Source organism: Nelumbo nucifera, chromosome 6 (assembly GCF_055504915.1).
Source record: "Nelumbo nucifera cultivar China Antique chromosome 6, China Antique-T2T, whole genome shotgun sequence".
NCBI lineage: Eukaryota > Viridiplantae > Streptophyta > Magnoliopsida > Proteales > Nelumbonaceae > Nelumbo > Nelumbo nucifera.
In genome coordinates, this window is record NC_142654.1 from 53,871,885 (window position 1) to 53,892,656 (window position 20,772).

At 37.0% G+C, this 20,772-nt stretch overlaps 2 protein-coding genes and 1 pseudogene across 5 annotated transcripts in view; 2 read left to right on the top strand and 1 right to left on the bottom strand.

The window, feature by feature from the left end:
* The window catches only part of LOC104590109 (zinc finger CCCH domain-containing protein 6-like), a 41,091-nt gene extending 36,704 nt beyond the window's left edge, over window positions 1-4,387 (bottom strand). The window contains exon 1 of the mRNA XM_088889934.1: window positions 4,023-4,387. The gene's annotated coding sequence lies outside the window, so the exon portion shown is untranslated. The remainder of the gene's footprint in view (window positions 1-4,022) is intronic.
* Window positions 16-9,663, top strand: LOC104590117 (respiratory burst oxidase homolog protein B-like; annotated as a pseudogene). The gene is made up of 6 exons (XR_016077450.1): window positions 16-310; window positions 7,584-8,069; window positions 8,178-8,290; window positions 8,404-8,506; window positions 8,605-8,678; window positions 8,771-9,663. The product of XR_016077450.1 is annotated as a respiratory burst oxidase homolog protein B-like (transcript).
* Window positions 9,664-14,934: 5,271 nt separating this feature from the next.
* On the top strand, window positions 14,935-20,080 carry LOC104590107 (small ribosomal subunit protein uS10y-like). Of its 3 annotated transcripts, none has more exons than XM_010248643.3 (4): window positions 14,935-15,093; window positions 15,564-15,696; window positions 15,793-15,906; window positions 19,662-20,080. In XM_010248643.3, exons 2-4 carry the CDS (start codon window positions 15,585-15,587, stop codon window positions 19,802-19,804), a joined length of 369 nt encoding a protein of 122 aa, XP_010246945.1. In that variant the 5' UTR covers window positions 14,935-15,093; window positions 15,564-15,584; the 3' UTR covers window positions 19,805-20,080. The 3 variants fall into 3 exon arrangements, with proteins under 3 accessions (XP_010246945.1, XP_019051994.1, XP_010246946.1); XM_019196449.2 differs by having other exon boundaries at window positions 14,939-15,093; window positions 15,544-15,696; XM_010248644.3 differs by lacking the exon at window positions 14,935-15,093 and adding an exon at window positions 15,107-15,436.
* Window positions 20,081-20,772: the final 692 nt, after the last annotated feature.

Consider the following 20,772-nt stretch of genomic DNA (forward strand, 5'->3'; position numbering starts at 1 on the left):
TATCCCGTACACAGTCAGCTTGGAGACATGTGATATATGAACTTGTCAATAAACAACTGACCTTCTCTTTATTTCTGCCGATTGGCTTTCTATACATTTGCTAATTGTCAGCCTGGATACATGTGAACTAGTCAATAAAAAGATATATTGCAAGTTAATTTATTTATGTATACATTTTGCTGATGCATTTTCTCTTTGTTTTTGTTTCCAGGTATTATTACATAGGTGTCCCCTTGGGCTGAAGTAGACAACCGTAAGCTTGTTGATGGTCAGAGTCAGTTGCTGAGTTACTCGATTTGGATCGTAAGGAGTAAGCATCTCTTCTCTTGCTTCTGGCCTTGTGTTGTTGCTGCCTCTTAAAATTCAACCTAACAGGAGCCCTGCTCTCGCTGTTGCTGGTTAAAGTAATTGAGTTTCCCTAATTATCTGGATTGCCTGAAACTCTACAACAAACTAGAGTTTGTAAGGTGAGGTTTTGCAGGATCAGTGGGTTTGTCTTGTTATTGTTTGGAACTTTGTTGAACTTGCAGGATATTATTATCTGGCTAACATGAGAATACAGTAGAACTCTATAAACCAAAAACCCAGCTTTCCCACTTTCAAAAGAATATTTACCTTTTCTCAAAAAAAAAAAAAAAGTTCCTTCAGGAATTTCAACAACTATATCCCAAGGAGAAATAGATTCTTTTGTATCCACTCCTGCAATCCCTTAATCCCCTTTTCAGAGAAGAGTGCATTTCTCTTGTTTGACAAACTCATTAACACCAAGGCGTTCCTGAGGAGAGTTAAGCTTATCTTCAAGACCTGCCAACCAAAGAGATGTAGCCAGATGGACAATAATTGAGGGATCTGAGTCACCAAGGACAGCCTGCAACTCCCTCTGAATCCATGGTTGTAGTACTCATTGCTGCATCCTTTCCTCGCTATAGGTATATCCTGTGATATTCTGATGGTGGATGAATGTCAGACTTAGTTTTGATGTGGACCCAATTTTGGTGATGCAGAGAGTGATAAACTACATGCTCCAGAAAATATTAGAGTAAAAGCATTTTATTGTAGCCTCAGCAAGGAGCAAAACCAATTTGTCTCTCAAATGCTGATCTGAAATATTGACTTGATAGATATGCTGCCATTCCATCTCATGAAAACAAGATTCGACCATTTGATGATTCCATGACCCATCATCAGAGATGAGATCTTTAACCGATAATCTCCTGCAAGACAATTGATTAGATGATTTTATTTCTGGGATTCCATTTGGAATTGAAGGCACCCAAGGATCTGAAATGAATACCCTGGACCCGTTATTTATTTGCCATGTTGTATTCTTTTTCATTCGCTCCCAAACTGAGAAAACCTGTTTCCACCATAATGAATCATCTTTTCTTTTTCTCAGTGAATAAATGGAACTATTATGAACATACTTCCTTTTAATAGCTTCTCTCCATAAGCCCTTTTCCTCCAAGAGTAATCGCCATATCTGTTTGGAGAATAAAGCCAAATTGAACTCCTTCATCTTTCTGAAACCCAAACCACCCGAATTTTTTGGCTGGCAAAGAGTATCCCAAGCTATTGTGTGCCCTGGTTTGCCCTCAGTTGAACCATCCCACCAGAAGTTTCTTTGGGCTTGTTCTAACTTTCCTAAGACATGTTGAGGCAATATGGCTGAACCCATTTGATAGATAGGAACTGCCTGTAAGGTCGATTTGATCAAAGTAGTTCTGCCTGCTTGTGATAACAATTTTGCTTTCCATAAGCTAAGCCTCGAATTTACCTTCTCTAGGAGCTCAGAATAGGCATTTCTCTTAGCAGCTCTTAGAGAGAGCTGAACCCCTAAATACCTCTCTACGGGTTTGAGCTTTTTTATATGGAGGATCTGCCTTAACAATTTTGATATTCTCCTGTGAACCCCCGGGCTAAAATGAATCCCAGATTTTGAGGTATTTATTTTTTGACCCGAGTACATCTCAAATTCATGTAAAATTTTTTGCATTTGTTTTACCTGATTCACTTCAGCTCTACAGATCAGCAGACAATCATCTGCAAATAGAAGGTGAGATATTTTTGGGCCAGATCTGCAGATATGTCAATTCCCCTTATATTCTTTTTTACTTACTCCCTTACAAGCATACAGGATAGTACTTGCATACCTATGATGAATAGGTAGGGGGATAAGGGATCACCTTGCCTTAATCCATTCTGTAGAGAGAAGAATTCTTTTTGGGTACCCTTAACTTTGATAGAGAACTTAGGGGTGTCAATACACCATTTTATCATTTCACACCACTTTTTTGGGAATCCCATATTATGAAGAACCTAGATTATAAAATCTCTTTTCATTCTATCATATGCATTTGACATATCAATTTTCATTAGGATCCACCCCGGGCCCTTTTTTGCTTTCTCATCTTGTGCAAAATTTTGCATTCTTTTCACCAAACATTTGGCTAGGATCCTGTACAACACATTGCAGTTGATCTGAATTGATTTATTTTCTCTGGCAGTTTGATTTTTGGTATGTAAACCAAATTTGCAGCATTTATTTCTGGAGAGAAGCTAGCATAGTGAAAAAACTCCCTAATCTAGTTACACACATTTGCTTTGACAATGCTCCAAAATTTCTGATAAAAGAATGGGGTAAAACCATCCGGTCCAGGAACTGAGTGGGGTTTCAAAGATTTTACCACCTATTCAATTTCCTCATCTGTAGGAGGAATCAGCAGTTTATTTGCTTCCTCATCTGAGATTTTCTCAAAATTCAAATCATGAAACTCAGGGAGTTGACTATGTTCACTATTCCCCACCTCCTCAGCTTGATTTTTAAATGCCTCTGCTACTTCTTCTAAAGACATTAAATCTTCCTCAGATTTTTTTTTATAAATTCCAAGGCATTTCTTCTTCTGTTCCAATTTGTAATTTGGTGAAAGTATTTTGTATTCCTGTTCCCTTCCTTGAGCCATAACTCTCTAGACTTTACTCTCCATAAAGATTTTCCCTTTTCAACCATTTTCCATATTCCCTCATTAGGAACTCTTTCCTGTATTGACCTTCCGAATTATTCACCCCTTCCAACTCAGTTAATTGTGCCTCTATTTCTGTGAGCTTGGCCTCAACTCTCCCATATCTGCTATTATTCCATTCCTTTAAAGAATTTTTGCATCTTCTTAATTTTCTTGGTATTTCAATACCTTTTGGAGTTGCGTTCCATTGTTTTTCAGTTATTTCTTGGCATTCTTCCTCCTCGGCCCATATTGGCAGAAAATGGAATTGCTTTGGACCTGTTATCATCTGGGGGTTTGTTCCAAATATTAACAAAGCATGATCCGAGAGGACAGTTTTCAAAGATGTGATTTTTGCTCAAGGATGAGCTGTTAGCCAATGAATAGTAGCTAAACCCCAGTCTAATTTCTCTCTGACATTTTTAAGTCCACATTTTTTATTGGACCATGTAAATTTACATCCCACCATTTCCACTTGACTCATGATCTCATTTAAATCCCCAAGTAAAACCCACTCATGGATGTTTGTCATTTTCTTATTTAATTCATTCCAATATTTTGGCCTTTCTCTTTTCTCTGGGTGACCATAGGCTAAGCAAAGGTACCAATGTTGGCCATTTTGAGTTGTTTGAATCTGTACAGTGATCCATCTGTCAGTTATTTCTTGTACGCTGATAGAGAGACCAGCTTTCCAACTGCACAAAAGACCTCCAGAGAGCCCTTGTGAAGGGTTATAACAAGAGGTGGGGTAACCCAACATCTTTCCTAGTTTTTTTGACTTCTTCATCAAGTTTTGTTTTAGCCAGGAATATGATGTCTGGGTTTAGTCTCCGCACTTGTTTTTTTGTTTTTTAAATAGGTAACAGTATGAGGGTTATTACAGCCCCTAGCATTCCAACTCACAATTTTCATGGGGTATGAGTTTTGGAGCAAACTAAAGAATATAGGTCTTGTAGAAGGAAAGAAAGCATAAATAGGGGCCTTTTGAAAACTTAAGAAAGTTTTGGTAAGAATAAGGGGTACCTCAAAGTTATAGGAGTCTATGTTTGGAAGAGATGTAGGCGATAGTTAGAGTGGTACCCGGCCTCTATCCACCTCCATAGCAGCTGCCCCCAGGTGTTGAGAGATTCCTCCTGTCAGAGTAGAGTCTTGTACCAGCATTTGGTTGTGAATTTGTGATGATGATTGTGGCTCAGTAAAGAAGAAACCAGGTTTTCATTTAATAGGACAAGCTCCTGCTCAGAGATTGAAAAACGATGTTTAATTCCACTTGGCTTGATAATTTCTAATGATTGTCAATAACTTGCAGTAATGAATGAGTTTTTCGATCCATGATATTCTTTCTGGGTCTACCTCTCTTCTTCAATCCCAACTCCAGATCCACATACCCAAACCCGCCCGATTTTGTGATATAACTGGTTCATATCCTCTCATTCTTTGTGGTGAGATAAGGGCAATTTATTTGGCGTGAGGGTCAGGTTATCTTGTGGACCTTGTGATTTGGAGCCCATCATTTCTGCCAGCTTCTTCTTACCCCTCCTTCCATGCTCTCCAGATGTGTGAGGTTTCCCCTGCATGGGAGCCATGTGTCATTTCATTTTTTCTGGCTTTTCATTACACCGTTTTCCATCATTGCGAGTTGACTCGTTCTTGCCCGACGATTTTCCCCTTGCATCATCCTTCATTCCTTCTCTGTGCATGCTTTCCGGTGTTCCTGTTCATCAGTGCCGAACGATCCCCGCCAAAAGCCTTGCCATCTGAAGGCTCAGAGTTTGTTCCTCTTCAGGCTGTACCTTATCTATGACCACCTTTGCAGAATCTCTCAACGGGGGATCCGCTACCAAGTACAGAAAGAGACACGGGCACTCACGAGGATGGTTACTGTGGCTTCAGCATGACAAGAATGCGGTGAATATGTAGGAGTCTTTGTTTCACTGTGAGACAAGAGAAACCTTTTTTAGCAAAAGAAATATAATAATAGTTAGAGGCAGGAAGGCTAGTAGATTTACTACCCGCCCAACTGATATGAATAAACAGGAGACCTGAATGGAAAAATAAAAACAATTTAAAGCAATGAGGCCAGTCGAGAGATCAAAACTGAAAAGAGTAACGGAAGACCTGAAGGGAAAGATAATAATAATTTAAAGCAATGAAGCCAGTCGAGTTAACAACATGCAGTAGCTAAGAGGGAAAGCCTAGTGACGTGAACGCAGGAAGCTAAACATGCATGCACCTTACTTGAGAGAGCACAGAAGAGAGGATATATTACGAAAAAGAGAGAAGAAATTTTGGTAACAAGCTCACGTCTGAGTGTTTCAAAGAGACCATAAGTAACGAAGATCAAATCATCTCCCCAACAAATCTTGCATGTTTGATCCTGATTCACGTCAATCTAGTTGTTCAAGCCTGGTTGGTTGGTTGGTTAGGAGGTAGAATCATGGAAATGGTGGAATTTCTCAATGTTCAGATCAATACACATGTTCAGAATATCAAAAAAGAAAAATAATTTTTCTTCAATGGGTTTTCTTAGTTATTCTCTAAATATTTCCACTTTATTTGCACTGGTTCCTTTTTCCCAAGATTCTTTGTACTCTATAATTAAGGTTTGCACTCTGTCATGAGCTCATGAAGTTATTGAACCTCCACTGCATTTCTCACTCAAGTTATTAAACCTATATGGAGAAGGTACTGTGGATTTGGTCCAATTCATTCACTTACGTTTTAATTTCTCACTGATTATTCCTCCTGAGCATCTCCATTGCATTGCTTCCTCTGATAGAATAGGCAACCGTTCTTCAGAAAAGCTTTAGTTTCTCACCTCATACCATAGGACCAAATAAGAACATAGTTGCAGATAATCCATCGCGAAAATGGTCTTTCAATGGCATCACAGTACAGTTTGGAGTGTCAATTGGGCCAGATTTGGTCCAAATTGATCAGGTCCAATACGAGCCCATTACAGCTTACAGATAGGTCCAATCCAATTTGATGAATGCTCTGGACCATGGACTGGATATTGGTTCAATCCGACCCAATTCAACTAGTTCAGCCCATTGTTTTTACAATGGCAGAAGAGGCCAAGGAGTTCAGCCCTAATTTCCCGTCAAAATCGGTCACGGACACATCCGACCAACCCCCGACGATGACACTGGATTTTTCAACGAAAACCACTATTTTCTTGTCTGTCTCCACCTGCATTTCTTCCATTTCGTTAATCTCCAACCAAACTCCTTAGATAAGGACGAGCCAACCAACTCTGGAATGAGATCCATAGACGAGGGAGCACCAAGATCGTCGTATGGAGACTGTTTTTGGCCGACGAGTACTGAAATGAATTGGCCATTGCTTCACAAACCGAAGATGGTAAAAGATGATTTCTAAAAGTGAAACCCTAAATAACACGAAAAGAACTATAAAGAGCAAAAACCCTAACAGAACACACTATAGAAGAACAAAGACTACAGCTAGATACATTAGATTCTTTTTGCTTGAAATAGTTGTTCGTAGTGATCAAGGCTCATAGTTCTCACTTCTCAATTTTCCATAAAAATTGTATCCAATTAATGTTGCCAAAAGTATCACAGAGTTGAACCCTGAAACCATATTAGATAAACAAGTTTTGTCATCCTGAATTGGCCGATAATTAATAACCATCTATGCTTTTTAGGTTTTTTTTTTAATTGTAAAAAATTGTTTGCACATTTGACATGTTGCATGGTCTTAGTATTGAGCCATCTCCAACTTTGTTGGCATTTTAAACTTTAAAGGGCTCTCTCCTATATCCATTCTTTAACAAGTATGAATAAATTGAGTTATTTATCCCAAAGAATGAGGTAGCATAGAATTAGTGTAAATTTCTGAAGTAAAATTTTTACTGCAAGCGCCCAGCCGGTCGATGAATCTGAGGATGACCCAGAATCGCAACCTCAGCCAATTACTGAGCCAGAAGCTGGTTCCGACCAAAGAGCCCAACCCCATCAAGCGATACTACCGAAAGGTGGCCTACTTCCTAGAGGACAACTGGAAGCGAGTTTGGGTGCTGGCGCTCTGGGTTTCCATCTGCGTCGGCCTCTTCACATGGAAGTTCATCCGGTACCGGCATTTTCTTCATCAATCTGTTCGTTGGTGAACTTGGCAATTAAATGAGGAAACTGGGGGCAGTTAGGTAGTTTTAATTTTTGGCTTTTCTCTGTCAACTGCGAATGGAAGAGACAAAGTAGAGATGGAAGGGATCATGATGTGTACAGAAGCTGAGATTTTGGTAAATCTTATAGTGATGATGATGTGTGTGTAAGGAGGACATTTGCATTGCTGGAATCTCTGTAAACTATTTTTTCATTCTTTCTTTTTGGGTTTGAAGAAGGAGAAGAAGAGTGCGATATAAATGTGATTAAGCTACAGAGATTTTTGCGTCTGCAACTGATGAATATCAATACAAGTAGCCTTTAGTTTTCGAAAATTTTCAAGTTTGTTTCTTTCTATGCTTTTGGGTTCTTTGTTTTCTGATTGTTCAGACTAGAATTGAGTAAGTAGTTCTTTTTTTTAACCAAAATTAGAGAGAAAAGAATTGATTGAAGATTATAGATTGCCACGTAGGTTACAGTTTGCACCACCCATTACTGTATTCAGCAACCAGTTGCAGTGGTTTGGGAAACCGAAAACAGGTTGGATGGTTTATTACGTATGGGCGTGCTCAAAGAACATCATTTCATTGCTGAATGGATTGACGATTTGATGGGCGGTGGGACATTACTTTGACCACAAGTGGACCAAGATGATGTTGACTACATCTCTTGATCCATAGAAGTTTCGTCATGGAGATAATATGGAGGCTGGAAACAGTTGGATGCTATAATAATTTTGGTGCTTTTGGGGTCACGATGCTAGTGCTCATGATCATTGCGTACATATTAGCCCAGCCTCTTGGTTCAGAAGTAATAGGCTCGGGCTTCTGAAACCCCTCAAGAAGCTTACTGGTTTCAATGCCTTCTGGCACTCACACCACCTATTTGATGCGAGCGCTTGATTCGTGCCTTTAGGTCTGGCTATAAGAAAGTGAAGATTTTGAAGGTAAGATCAAATCTCATAAAACCCAAGATTATATCATCAATTGCAAGAAATTACAGTGGAGATTCATTAATTCCTTGTGCATACTTCTGTTCATTCTCAATTCCCCAGGTTGCCGTCTATCGAGGAAATGTGCTGGCACTCCATATGTCTAAACCCCAAGGATTTAAGTACAGAAGTTTGCAATATATGTTCAACTGTTCCGCTGTTTCTTCTTTGCAATGGTACACACATAATTGAGCAAAATTCTGTTTGGCTCCTACCATATAAAAATTCTGCAGCTGGTTGAAGTTGTTACTGATGATCTTGCTTTGTTTCTTCTATGTTCTTTCTTCAGGCATCCTTTCTCTATTACATCAGCCCCCGGAGACGATTATCTGAGCATTCATATTCGCACATTAGGTGACTGGACATCGCAGCTCAAAGCTGTATTTGCTCAAGTACATGATGCGTGATCAATCGATTGCAGATTAACTCCTGTGTGTGTGTGTGTGTTTTAGCAAGCAATTAATAATCTTTCATGTCTAAGCACGTGCAGGTGTGTCAACCCCCAACCGAAGACCAGAGTGGGTTTCTGCGAGCTGATATTAAAACAGGCTCCAACCCCCTGTGGTAAAGTTTTCTTCAATACTCCATGAGTGTTCTCTATGCTTTAATTTTCAGTTTTAACTCTGAAACTCACATGATGTCTGTTAACCAAGCAGGTTGCCAAGACTGTTGATCGATGGCCCATATGGAGCCCCGGCATAGGACTACAAAGAATATGATGTCCTGCTCCTTGTTGGGCTGGGGATTGGAGCCACACCACTGATCAGTATAGTTAAAGACGTTTTGAACAACATCAAGCAACAGAACGACGTTGAGGAAGGTGGTGCCGTAGAAGCGGGATCCAAGGCCAAAGGAAGAAACCTTTTGCCACGAAACGAGCCTACTTCTACTGGGTCACCCGTGAACAGGGCTCATTTGAGTGGTTAAGTGGAATACTGAATGAGGTTACAGAGTATGACCGAGATGGGGTCATCGAGCTTCACAACTACTGCACCAGTGTCTATGAGGAAGGTGATGCTCGATCAGCGCTCATTGCCATGCTCCGATCGCTCCACCACACCAAGAGCGGAGTAGATATTGTGTCCGGGACACGGGTGAAGACCCATTTCTCTAGGCCAAACTGGCGGAACGTTTTCAAGCACGTCACTGTTAACCACACTGGTCAACGTGTCGGTAAGCAACTAACTAGCTCCCTTCCGTTGTCTGAACTCTAAACACACAACTATTCCATTCATGATCACTGAGCTTTCTTAGAACCAACTAAGGATGGATTGACCGGCGAGTTACGACAATTAGCGCAGAACTTCTCTAGGAAGACGACGATCCAGTTTGATTTCCACAAGGAAAATTTTTGAGTTCAGAGCTTGCACAAGGATCGCTAGCTATATACGTAGTACATAATATTGTAGTGCATATGATATACCACAAAGTGTGATATTTTTGTTTTGATTGTTTTTTTATTTGAATTTTTTAGTTAGACACTTGTAATTTGTAAGCAATTATGGTTCCAATATGATACATATAAAATTTGTATTTCTTTTGGGAATTATATGTTTAATAACTTTGTAAGATTTATAAAATTTGTATTTCTTCTATTTGTTATATAATATATATTTTTCATAGATTAATTGGTTTATTATATTAATGATTCGAATTCGGATTCCACAACTATAACTTCTATTGTTTTTTTTATTCTCCCAGTTACTCGGTATTACTCGCCCGTACTCAGCACGGGCGCCCCTCGCTAGTTTATTAATTAATGCATTACTAATTTATTAATCTGGTTGGACTGGACCGGTTCTAAAAACAAACTGAACTGGTGTGTTATTTAAAATGAATTAAAGAGGAGTGTGTTAATAAAACAAAATGGACTGGCTCGTTGAAAAAGAGCTGGACCGGTGTACCGAAGTAAGTTTAAATAGTGGGTTTGGAATCGGATCTGAAGCGGCTGCCCAAAATCCATCCCATTAAACTCATCTTTCCACCCTTGTTTCCCTCCCAAACGCCGTCCAACGACTTTGCTGGCGATTAAAATTTAAAACATTGTAAGGCATACCTAGAAGAATGAGCAACCGCTGATTGGACTGTGTTTGATGTTGATCATTTCTATGCCTCCCCACAAATCCCAAACTATTATTTTTCAAAATATGACTGCCCAGTCAAAATATGACTGGGCAGGTTTTTCCCAACCCTAAACAGGGACGAAGCGGGGACGGGGAAAATATTTTTTTTTTCAAATTGGGAGTGGAGCGGGGCCGGGTTTTGTATATAGCTAGCGGGGATTCGTGTATTAAGCAAAAGATAAATAATAGAAAGTGTCATTTACTAAAATACACTTATAGTTTCATGAATTTACTAAAAATATACCCAATAGTTAGCATTTTACTAAAACACCATTTATAATTTGCAACGGATTTAATCAATCTTCCATTAGATGATAGTGGAAAATGACATTGTTGACCATAATGTTTATTGAAATAAATTTAATCAAAAGAAAAATAGAAATAAAAATACTTTTTGCCCTTAATAAGACACAAGCAACCACTCTATTGACTATATTTAGCCAATTTTATTTTTTGTATAAAAAAGTGTTAAGGGTATTTTTGGAATAAAAAATCTGGGCCTAATGGCAAAACAAACACTCATTTAATGAAATGTTGATTAAGTAAACAAATTGTAAAATAAATGGGACATTTTAGTAAAATGAAAACTATAAGGTAGGTTTAAGTAAATATGTAAAACTATAGGGGTGTTCTAATAAATGACTCTAATAGAAACACATAAGAGTATATAATTGCTTTATATTTTCAACTTTTTCAATAATTAATGATTATTCATATTTTATATACTACTTTTAATAATTTTTTATAATAAATAAATACCAATAATTAATTTCAATTAGGTTTATTCATTAAACTTATAAAATCGGCCAACCTGATAAACTCGACCCGAGTTGGTTGGTTTTCTAGTATGTTATGTCGACTTTGGTTCAAAAAACTCCCAATTCAACCAAGTTGGATTAGTTTCACTTTGACCATTTGTAAACTGACCAAAACCGAACGACCTAACTATGGATATATATATATATATATATATTAATATTTCATATTTTAAATGTAATTTTTAATATGAAAAAGTGAGAAATTTCCCATATTTCTTAATCTAAAATGTTTCATTTCGTAAATCTAATTTTTAACTTTATTTTTTAATAATTGTTGTGAATAAGGTGGTTAGGCTACATACGGGAGTCTCCTTTAAGGACAAAGGAAAGCTGAAGTGCAAAAGGTGGGCTAAAGGCTAAGGCAAATGAGGTGATAGAATGATTATCTCTTTATGAAATGGACCCATATTTATAGGGAGGGATCCTGGGGTCCCGAAAGGAAGGAGCCAAAAGTGTTTGATTTCCATTAGGAAAGGGAATCTTGGATTTGGTGCCAGTTGTTAGGTAACACTACTAGGGTTTCGCCATGTGTCTTATGTGCTACTTCCTTTCGTGGCCCTTTTGAAAAGACGTGGCATGCGTGATGACACCATTTAGCTTGTGCACGCTCATTAGGCTCACGGGGTGTCTCGTCACGCATGTTATTTAACGACGCATATGTTTTTGTTATTTGTTTATGATCTGTGGTGAGTCTATGCCCATTGCGATTCTGTGATGACTTTAAACTCATCGCAAGTCCGGAGCTCATTTGCGGTTCTACGATGGATTTAAACTCATTGTAAGTTCGTGTAGATCTAAAGTTCATCACAACCTGTTTCAGCTATGAGTTCATCACAAATGTGTGATGAGTTATGAACTCATCACAAATGTGCGATGCGTTATGGACTCATTACAGGCATTCACATAGTATTAGTTTAACACCTCCTCTGTTTTGATGGTATAAGTGACCACCATGTACCTACAATTGCACTGTGATTTTTAAAATTAAATTAAATTTTTAAGTTTAAAATCTTTTGAACCGATTGACCTTTTGTGAAAACTGACCCAAACTGATACAACTTAAGTGGGTCAATTTTCACAAAAGGTCACTCGGCTTTAGTTGACTAACTCCCCAACCTGACCAGGTCAATTTGGTTAGCCAAATAACCTACGACCGGTCCGAACCAACTCATGAACACTCATAATTTTAGCTAAATTAATAGTTTTATCTCTAATAGATAACAATAGTTTAATCTCCAATAATTATTAAAAATTTATAGCATAAACACGCAATTATTGAAAATATATTGATAATGAAAAAAATACAATAATTACAAAAATATAGTAACTACTAAAAATATATGAACTTAGTCAATAAATAGTATAAAATCTCAAATAATAGTTTAATCACTAATAAATATTAATTAATCAATAAGTTATAAGAAAAATACAACAAATACAATAAGTACAATAAATTAAATTTAAAAAATTCAATAATAGTAGTTTAATCTCCAATAATTATTGAAAGTTTTCTATGAAATAACAAAAATAAATAAATTTATACATAATCATTGAAAATACATTTATCACAAAAAACAATAAATAATTAATGAAATAAAATAAATATTAATTTTAGTATATATAATTATATAATAAATACAGATTAAGAGTTTAAAATTATTATTAACAAATATTAATGTTTTTGAAAGTTATTTTCTCGAATTACTACTTGATATAAGTGAAATTATTTATTTACAATATTATGTAAAAAATATTTAGTTATTTAAATACTTAAATAATATTTTTAGTTATTTAAATACTTAAATTTATTACATAATTTCTTCAGTTTAACTACTTAAAGTCTAGTTATGTTAAATATTTTTATTTAAAATATTTAGTTATTTAAATAATTAAATAATATGTAAAATATTAATTATTTATAGAATTTAACTATCCATAAAATCATAATTTATACTATTATTACATAATTTCATATTAATTTTGTAATATATTAAATTATTATTAATTTCGATATCATGTTATAATTATTTTTCTACTTTTAAGAAATTTTTAAATTTATTACATAATTATGTTATTTTAACTATTTAAAATCCAATTATGATAAATATTTAAATAATCTATAAAATACTTACAATTTTTTGTTATTTGAATTTTATTTATTTAAAGCTATTACATATTATTAAATATTTTAAAAATATTTAAATTGATAATTCGGAAAAACATAATTGAAATTGTTAGTACATAATTTCGTGATATATTTTGTAAAAATATAAAATTATTTTTTATGTTTTTAATAAATATTTTAAAGTTATTATATAATTTTGTTAGAATATTTAGATAATTCTTAATTTTTTTAATCCAAACTTTCTTTAGATAGATATAGATAAAAGTAGGGGAGAGGATAATTAGGAATTAGAGATAATTTAGGAGAGAAACTCTTTACTAAATTAGAGATAATTTTGGAGATAAATAGGAATTAGAGATAATTTTGGAGAAAGTGGAGGAGGTAGTTTAGGGGAAATTTTAGGAGAAGGGATTATTTAGGTTATGGGAAAGTGCATCTCATCGGTTTTTTAATGTAATCAAGATAAACAATAATTACTACTTTATATTTTTAAAACAAAAGAAAATAAGAAAAAATACAAAAAATGGTGAAAATAGATAAATATCTTCTCTCAAAGGAGAGATATGCTAACATGGACAGACCACTTTTAATATATATAAATTCTCTGAACCCGCCCCAAACACGAAGGTAAATTAGTAAAATATCTATAGGTTTAATATTGATATTTAAAATATCTCTAAGTTTTTTCCTAAATTCTTAAAATCTTAGGATCCCATAATTCTATTTTTGAAATACCCCTAAAATATTATAATTTAATTCCTAAATACCCCTAAATTCCTATATCCTATGTGTAAATTGTTCATAAAATAAATAATTTTTAAGTAGTTGCCTTGAAGCAGGAAAAATTCGAGGATTCCCCATTCCCAACGGGGAATGGATGCCTGCCCCAAACCTGCCTCGCCACCGGGGATGGGGCAAATTATCTTAACTACGGGGCGGGAATGAGGAGGGGGTGCCCTGCCCCAAACCCGCCCCGTCGCCATTACTAGAGGGAAGCATGCCTTGAACTTAGGCTCCCACCCAGTGATATTTAAAAGGCCGAGGCTTTCTAATCATTTGGAATTTGGGGATCCCCTAAATTTCAGCATCCCCTCCTTTTTAATTTTAACTCTGGGTCCAAGCAACTTTCGAAATGGCAAGCTTTTTTGAAAGTTCCTATAAGCATGGTGAAGGCATAATTTAAAATCAAAATTGCAAGGGGAAGAAGAAATACACACATAATCATGGGAACATACTTCATCGCTTATATTAATTTCATTTGAGTCCTCGTTGATGTATGCTTAATAGATCTAATCGTTTATCTCATCTTCAAGAGGGTCAACCATTTCTATATCAATTTTTGGATGCTTAAAAGGAGAGGCGAGTCTTTGAAGTTCAACATTGCAAGAGAGAAGAGATTTTGACGTCCCATTTCTAGTACACCCAACGATCCAATTGTCACAACCCTAATTGATTGGGGAGATAAGGGTTGGGTCAACTCTGGTTCTATGTAAAAGGTAGCCACTTCTCGGTTCATATGCATATTGTATGCAATTATGTATTATAATATGTATCTATGTATGTATAAGTGAACGCTTTGAGCATGCAACCAATGATATGCCCACGCCAACGACAAAATTCATATGACTAGTATTGACTACACAGAGGTTGAACGATTTCACTCCATCGAAGGGTTAAAATTCCTCGAAAATAGGCGGAACTCGGGGCCACAATAACTAAGCATTTGGACGGTCTAGATTGACAGAAACGTCCGTCGCGTTGGAAAAGCACCCGACCGTGTACCTTACGTACATTGTCGTCTACTTCTCTTTCGCTGGGGTTTTTGCCTTCTGCTATCAGGTTTTCGCGCCGTCCGTGTTGAATTTGATAAGGTTTATGTTCTTTGAATCTCGGATACCGAAGAACCAGAGCAGGTGCAGTCTCAACGTTAGATCCGCGTTAGCTTTGATTTCGCATTTCGTTACTTTCTGCAAATCCGCCTTTGGTTTACCTGTTACTCCCTTTAAATTATGAGTTAGGATTCACTTCCATCAATTATTTCTGATCGGTTCATTGTTTTATACGACTGCTGAGCTCGAATGTAGTGTGTTGAATCATGGGAAATATTGATTCCCATTCTAGGGTTTTGGTTGTTTTGGGGGCTGAACACTTCGGCCATGTCGAGTACTTGTCAGGGCGTTAGGTTCTGAGGGCAATTTCTGAAGGACAGTCTCGCGCATAAACGGAGACGGACCGATTCTGATAGTTAATTTGTTTGTATGTTTTTGATCCAAAATGCAAAGAGACCGAAAATGGGATCATCTTCAACTCTTATTTGATTCGTTACCTGTATGCTTTGGTTTTCTATTAATTGATTATTATAGTTTTCATTTATTTCTATTAGTGAGTTTTCGAACTTGAAACAATGGCGGTGGGAATGATGAAACCCGTAAAGGCTGGTCTAGAAGAACCACAGGAGCAAGCCCATCGCATTAGGATTACTTTGTCATCCAAGAATGTGAAGAATCTCGAGAAAGGTCCTTCCTTTTTTTATATGATACTTACCCTTTTGTTTGTTAATTTATCATGCCTGTGTTCAAGGCATAAACAGCTTTTCTTTTGGTCTTTAACAGTATGTGCTGACCTTGTGACTGGTGCAAAGAACAAAAGGCTGAAAGTCAAAGGTCCAGTGAGGATGCCTACTAAAGTTTTGCACATCACTACAAGAAAATCTCCCTGTGGGGAAGGTTAGTTTGTAAACATATTTTTGCTTCATTCTAGAAAACATTTGCCTGTAAACATTTGAAGGATGATGAATTGATGTGGATAGCTTTAGTCCTCTATGTGTAGAACTAAAAAATTTAAAATGTAGTCTTCCTAAAAGCACCGGCAATAGTCATTTCTTTCTTATTGTAATCTTCTATCTTCCCTTGTTTGTCTTGGAAATGTTGGGGAATGACACATGTTGGTGATCTTTGAATTTAACATGCTGTTTGGTTTATTCCAGAGCACAGTGATTAAAATTTTCTCATACACAGTTTTACGGTTTTACTTTCTGCTTAATCACCATTCCTTTGCTCAGATCATCTGAGGGTGCATTTCCTGGTTAGCAATTTGTCAATCTTTGAACTTTGAAAAAAATTTAGTTATGAGGTGCGTGAGGGTTCTATTTGATGAATTAGCTCTTTGTTCCAAAGGGAGTTGTAGAGCTAGTAATCAGAATGATGCTGGACAGTATGGTTCTTTTTAGTGAATATTTGTTAGTATTGTTATTCTGTTCTCTACCACACTGATCCAGTAAAAAGATCTCTTCTCTATCATAACTTCATAAGTTTGGGACAGTGGGGTTATGATGTGGTTATATAGTTTCCCACCCTATCTTGTTATGTTGATCTGTAATTCATGGAGGGTGTAAGGTATCTACAACCCAATGCCTGCTTTATTATCATCTTTGAATGGTGTCTATTTGTGGGTATCTGTGCCTACCATTTAATCCTACCTGATTGTCTTCTAGGCCATGCCTTGACCTTATCAGTTGATCTTTGTCATTTTACTTTTGGTGTCCTTTCAGGAGAGTGATATATTATTACCAGATTTTTGGCTCAGGGAACCATATTACCCAGATATAGGAACTACACAGCTGGGCAAGGTGTTGGATATGGACTATATACATTAAAAAAAATGAAATATTGGACATGGTATGACACCTTTATACAGACAGGTATTCAGGTATCATATTTAGGAAGTCAACAAGGTGTGGACCCTCATGCAGGGTTTATGAGCTTATTTCTAATTGTTAGTTCTGACCTAATTGAGAACTCAAGTTTTAGATAAATTTTGGGGCAAATTTCTTAAACTACCGCTAAGGTTTAGGAAATTGACTAACTATACCCCTATTATTTCAGTATTGTCTTAAAGTACCCCTACTGTTTTGACAATTGTCGCACAGCTCCCTTCCCGGTAAGTCTCCATCATAGACCGTTTACATGTGACTTCACGCGTTTGATTTAATTTAAATTATACCCAAAATACACTTTAGCAATTACCGCACATCCCCTGTCAGAGTGCGTAGCCTTTCCTGTCCTGATTCTATTTCCGAGCCAAAGCCATCAAAGAATGCTTGATAATTCCTCCTTGAAGAGACTACGAGGAAAGAGTTGGAGAGGGAGAACGAAGAGGGGAAGGGGGGTGGAGAAAGATCACTGCCAATGTTGGAAGTTGCAGTGGTAGCGGTAGTTTTGGTCCATCCAAAACAGAGGTGAAGGGGGGAGGAAGAAGATCACTGCTGCCGCTGGCGGAAGTTGCAGTGGCAGCGGTGATTTTGGCGCTCAAAAACAAAGGGAAAAGAGAGCTTTGTTGTTCGAACTGAACAGGCCATTGGTTAGAGAACTCTAATTTCTCTTTCTCTGCCATTGGTTAGAGAACTTTGGAAATTCGCCATCGGTTAGAGTCTGATTTCTCTCTCTGCCATTGGTTAGAGAACTCTTGAATCCACCAAATCCTCCTTCAGCTCGATTCTATTGTTTGATCAAAATCTCTCTCTCTCTCTCTCCATCTCTCTCTCAACTCTGATTCTCTTGCTGCTGATCCGAATCTCTCTCCTGACGTTGAGCACCCAAACAAATTTCCCATTTCAAATGGGAAAGCAAAGATGATTTAAAAAATGACTGGCAAGAGATAGGCCTTAGCAGTTTCCTTCTTGCAGGTAATTGGGAAAAGCAAAGATGCACAATTTGTGAAGACGCCGCCGCTGACGATGTAACCACTATTGGAGGAACTGGGTTCTTCTGTTTCAAGCGAAGCATCATTCTCAGCCGAGTCACTTGAACCCGTGATCAGGACTATGAAGATAATTGCAGACAACGTGAGTACAAGACCATCCAAACCCAGCCAAAGGCAAGGAGAGACTGATTTTCCGATTGTAAAATTCTGGTTGTATTGGATGTATTTGATGGAGGAGAAGGCAAAGGAGAGGCCTTGCAAGAGCTGAACGCTGCGAACAATGGGCAGAGGGATGAAACGGTAGAAGGCCGGTGGCATCGGTGCATCACACGCCCAAACCCCTGCAGGTGCTGTTGCTTGTGTTGGTGGTGGAACTAACCCAATAAAAGCCAGTTGGCAAGAGACAAGTTTTGTTCGAATTGGTCCATCGTCTCCGACATCTTCAGACGGGTTTTGTTTGAAGTTCTCACTTTCAATAAGGTGTCAAAAGTTTCATTTTGAAAATTTAAAGAAAAATGATGGGCAAAATAGTCTTTTTAATCCTTCCATTATGGACACTGACGGTAAAGAAGATTTAGTCAATTGTCAGAAACAGTAGGGGTACTTTAAGTGTACTTTAAGACAATACTAAGGGTATAGTTAGATAATTTCCTAAACCTTAGGGGTAGTTTAAGAAATCTGCCCTAAATTTTCACTTAAATTTCGATTCTCCTTCAGAATCTTGTGGAGAAGAAAACTGTCCCCATCCTTTGCCTTTCTTTTCTTTTTATCAGAAATAGATCTAGCAGCTTTTATTTGAAAGTATGAAATGAAAGATGCATATATAGAGGAGTTACAAGATTTAGATAGTGGTTATTTAGTTCCACCCCAGAAATTTGCCAAGTGCACCTACAACAAGATCATGATACTACTTTCGATTGCCTGTCTTCCAAAGCAGATCCTCAATACAAATATTCTCTCTTATTGGCTGTAGTATCAGTGTGTCCAAGGTCCTGAGCCAGTGCTTTCCATCCATCCCTTATTGGTACTACAAAATACGAAGTATAAAATTCTAGTATACATATGAAAAACATTCGAGTATATAGCTCCCTTGTCTTCTGTGCTAGTCCTATTTATTTATTTATCTTTATGTTTTTTATGCATTCATTATTCCTCCATACATTCCTTGTTTGCTATGTTCTCTGGAATTAATGTGATCCTTGAAACTAGAATCAGACCACAAAATTGTGTTGGCCTGCCATGTAATTTTTAAAATACCTATGCTACCCCCATTTGAAAGAAGCAAAATTTCACCAAACACTAGTATCGCTTATTTGAACAAGTACTTGTGTTAACAATAAGAACTCCCAAACATGGGCTTATTGTGTTAATATAAGAACCTATATGTCAAAAAAGTAAAGGTATAGAAGAGATCAGTATTTCCTGTATCAGCTGAATCTTAACCCTTTTGTTCTACAAGGCAAATAAATGAAATAATAGATGCTGCGCTACTTGTGTCATCATGCTCTAGTCTAGGCACTCAAAATTGGCTCTTCAAGTTTGAATCTTTTCGCTAAACATGTTAGTCTGCCATGTTGTGTAAGATTTTATTGTGATGTACTTGCACGAGCATGACATACTGATATCAGTTGGATTGAGAATGATCAGTTGTGCTTTTGTGGTTGTGCATGTACCTATGTGTGTGCTAGAGATATCACCAAGTGTTAACTACATCTGCCGATGAACTGGCATCTTCTGTATAGGATGTAACTCATTGCTCCCGTTATTCTTTTTTTGCCAGGGACAAACACTTGGGATCGTTTTGAGCTGCGTGTCCACAAGAGGGTCATTGATCTTGTCAGCTCATCTGAGGTTGTGAAGCAGATCACATCAATCACTATCGAACCTGGTGTTGAGGTTGAGGTGACAATTGCAGATCCATGAAGACTCTGGACGATGGACTTATTTTTTTTTTCCTTTCAGTTTTGTATGCTAGGAAGCAGGGAAAGAAAGAACTTTAGAGGATTAGAATAGCAGTTAGCTTAAGAGGTGCATGTTTTTCTTCCCAATTATTTCATTTTCTACTATTCAGGGATTCAATTGTCATGAAAGACCACACTTTGGAATTACTAGGTTTAATCTCTGACAGTAACACACAATATCAACTTATGTTTAAGAAACCATGGTGGTATTAGTTGAAAGGAATAATCTATTCTTCAATTGTAAGGTGGTGTATTTGTAATTTGTTTCAACTACAATTTTTTTTTTTTTCGGTAGATAAAGGCTACAACCTATAAATATTCAAAATGATTCACTAATTTTGTTTTACATCAGGATCTTGCATGACATCCGTTTTATTCTTGGGCTGTGAATAAAGAGAAAATAATTGCAAAAGTGAGAAAGTATGAGCAAGGTGTCGGCCATTGCAAAAAGCAGGTCCTAGATGCCATGACGATACCGAGCGGGCAACGTGCAAGTTGATGTTGAATTACATCAACGTTTAGTTGGTCTAAATGTCACTTTAGTGTTTGGATTTAGATGGGATGAATTTGGGGATTTTAAGGAATTCAAACGAGTAACCCCTTCCCTCGCAAGCATGGTTTTTAAAAACGAACCGGTGACCGAACCGGTCAGGGGTCCGGTTACCTGTTCGAACGGTCTGATCGTTTAATCTGAACGGTCGGTCTGTTCTGACAAAAAAAAAATTTAAAAAATAAAAAATTGGAAAACAGTCAAAACTATTCAAATGGTGAACGATTAACTGGCCAGTTCAGCGGTTTGCTGATTAAAATCAATGGTTTTGAGGGAAACAACGGTTTTGAAGGAAAATGAAACTGATCAAGTGATTGGTTTTGGGTTTGAAAACAGTGCTCCCAAGGTGTTGTAATTAATGATAAATCACTGTTATGTAT

What these genes read in the sequence shown, in the direction of transcription:
- LOC104590107 (XM_010248643.3), top strand. Translation starts at nt 15,585, where the DNA reads ATGGCGGTGGGAATGATGAAACCCGTAAAGGCTGGTCTAGAAGAACCA. An exon ending in TGTGAAGAATCTCGAGAAAG is followed by an intron (nt 15,697 to 15,792) that starts GTCCTTCCTTTT and finishes GGTCTTTAACAG; the next exon opens with TATGTGCTGACCTTGTGACT. An exon ending in AAAATCTCCCTGTGGGGAAG is followed by an intron (nt 15,907 to 19,661) that starts GTTAGTTTGTAA and finishes TTTTTTTGCCAG; the next exon opens with GGACAAACACTTGGGATCGT.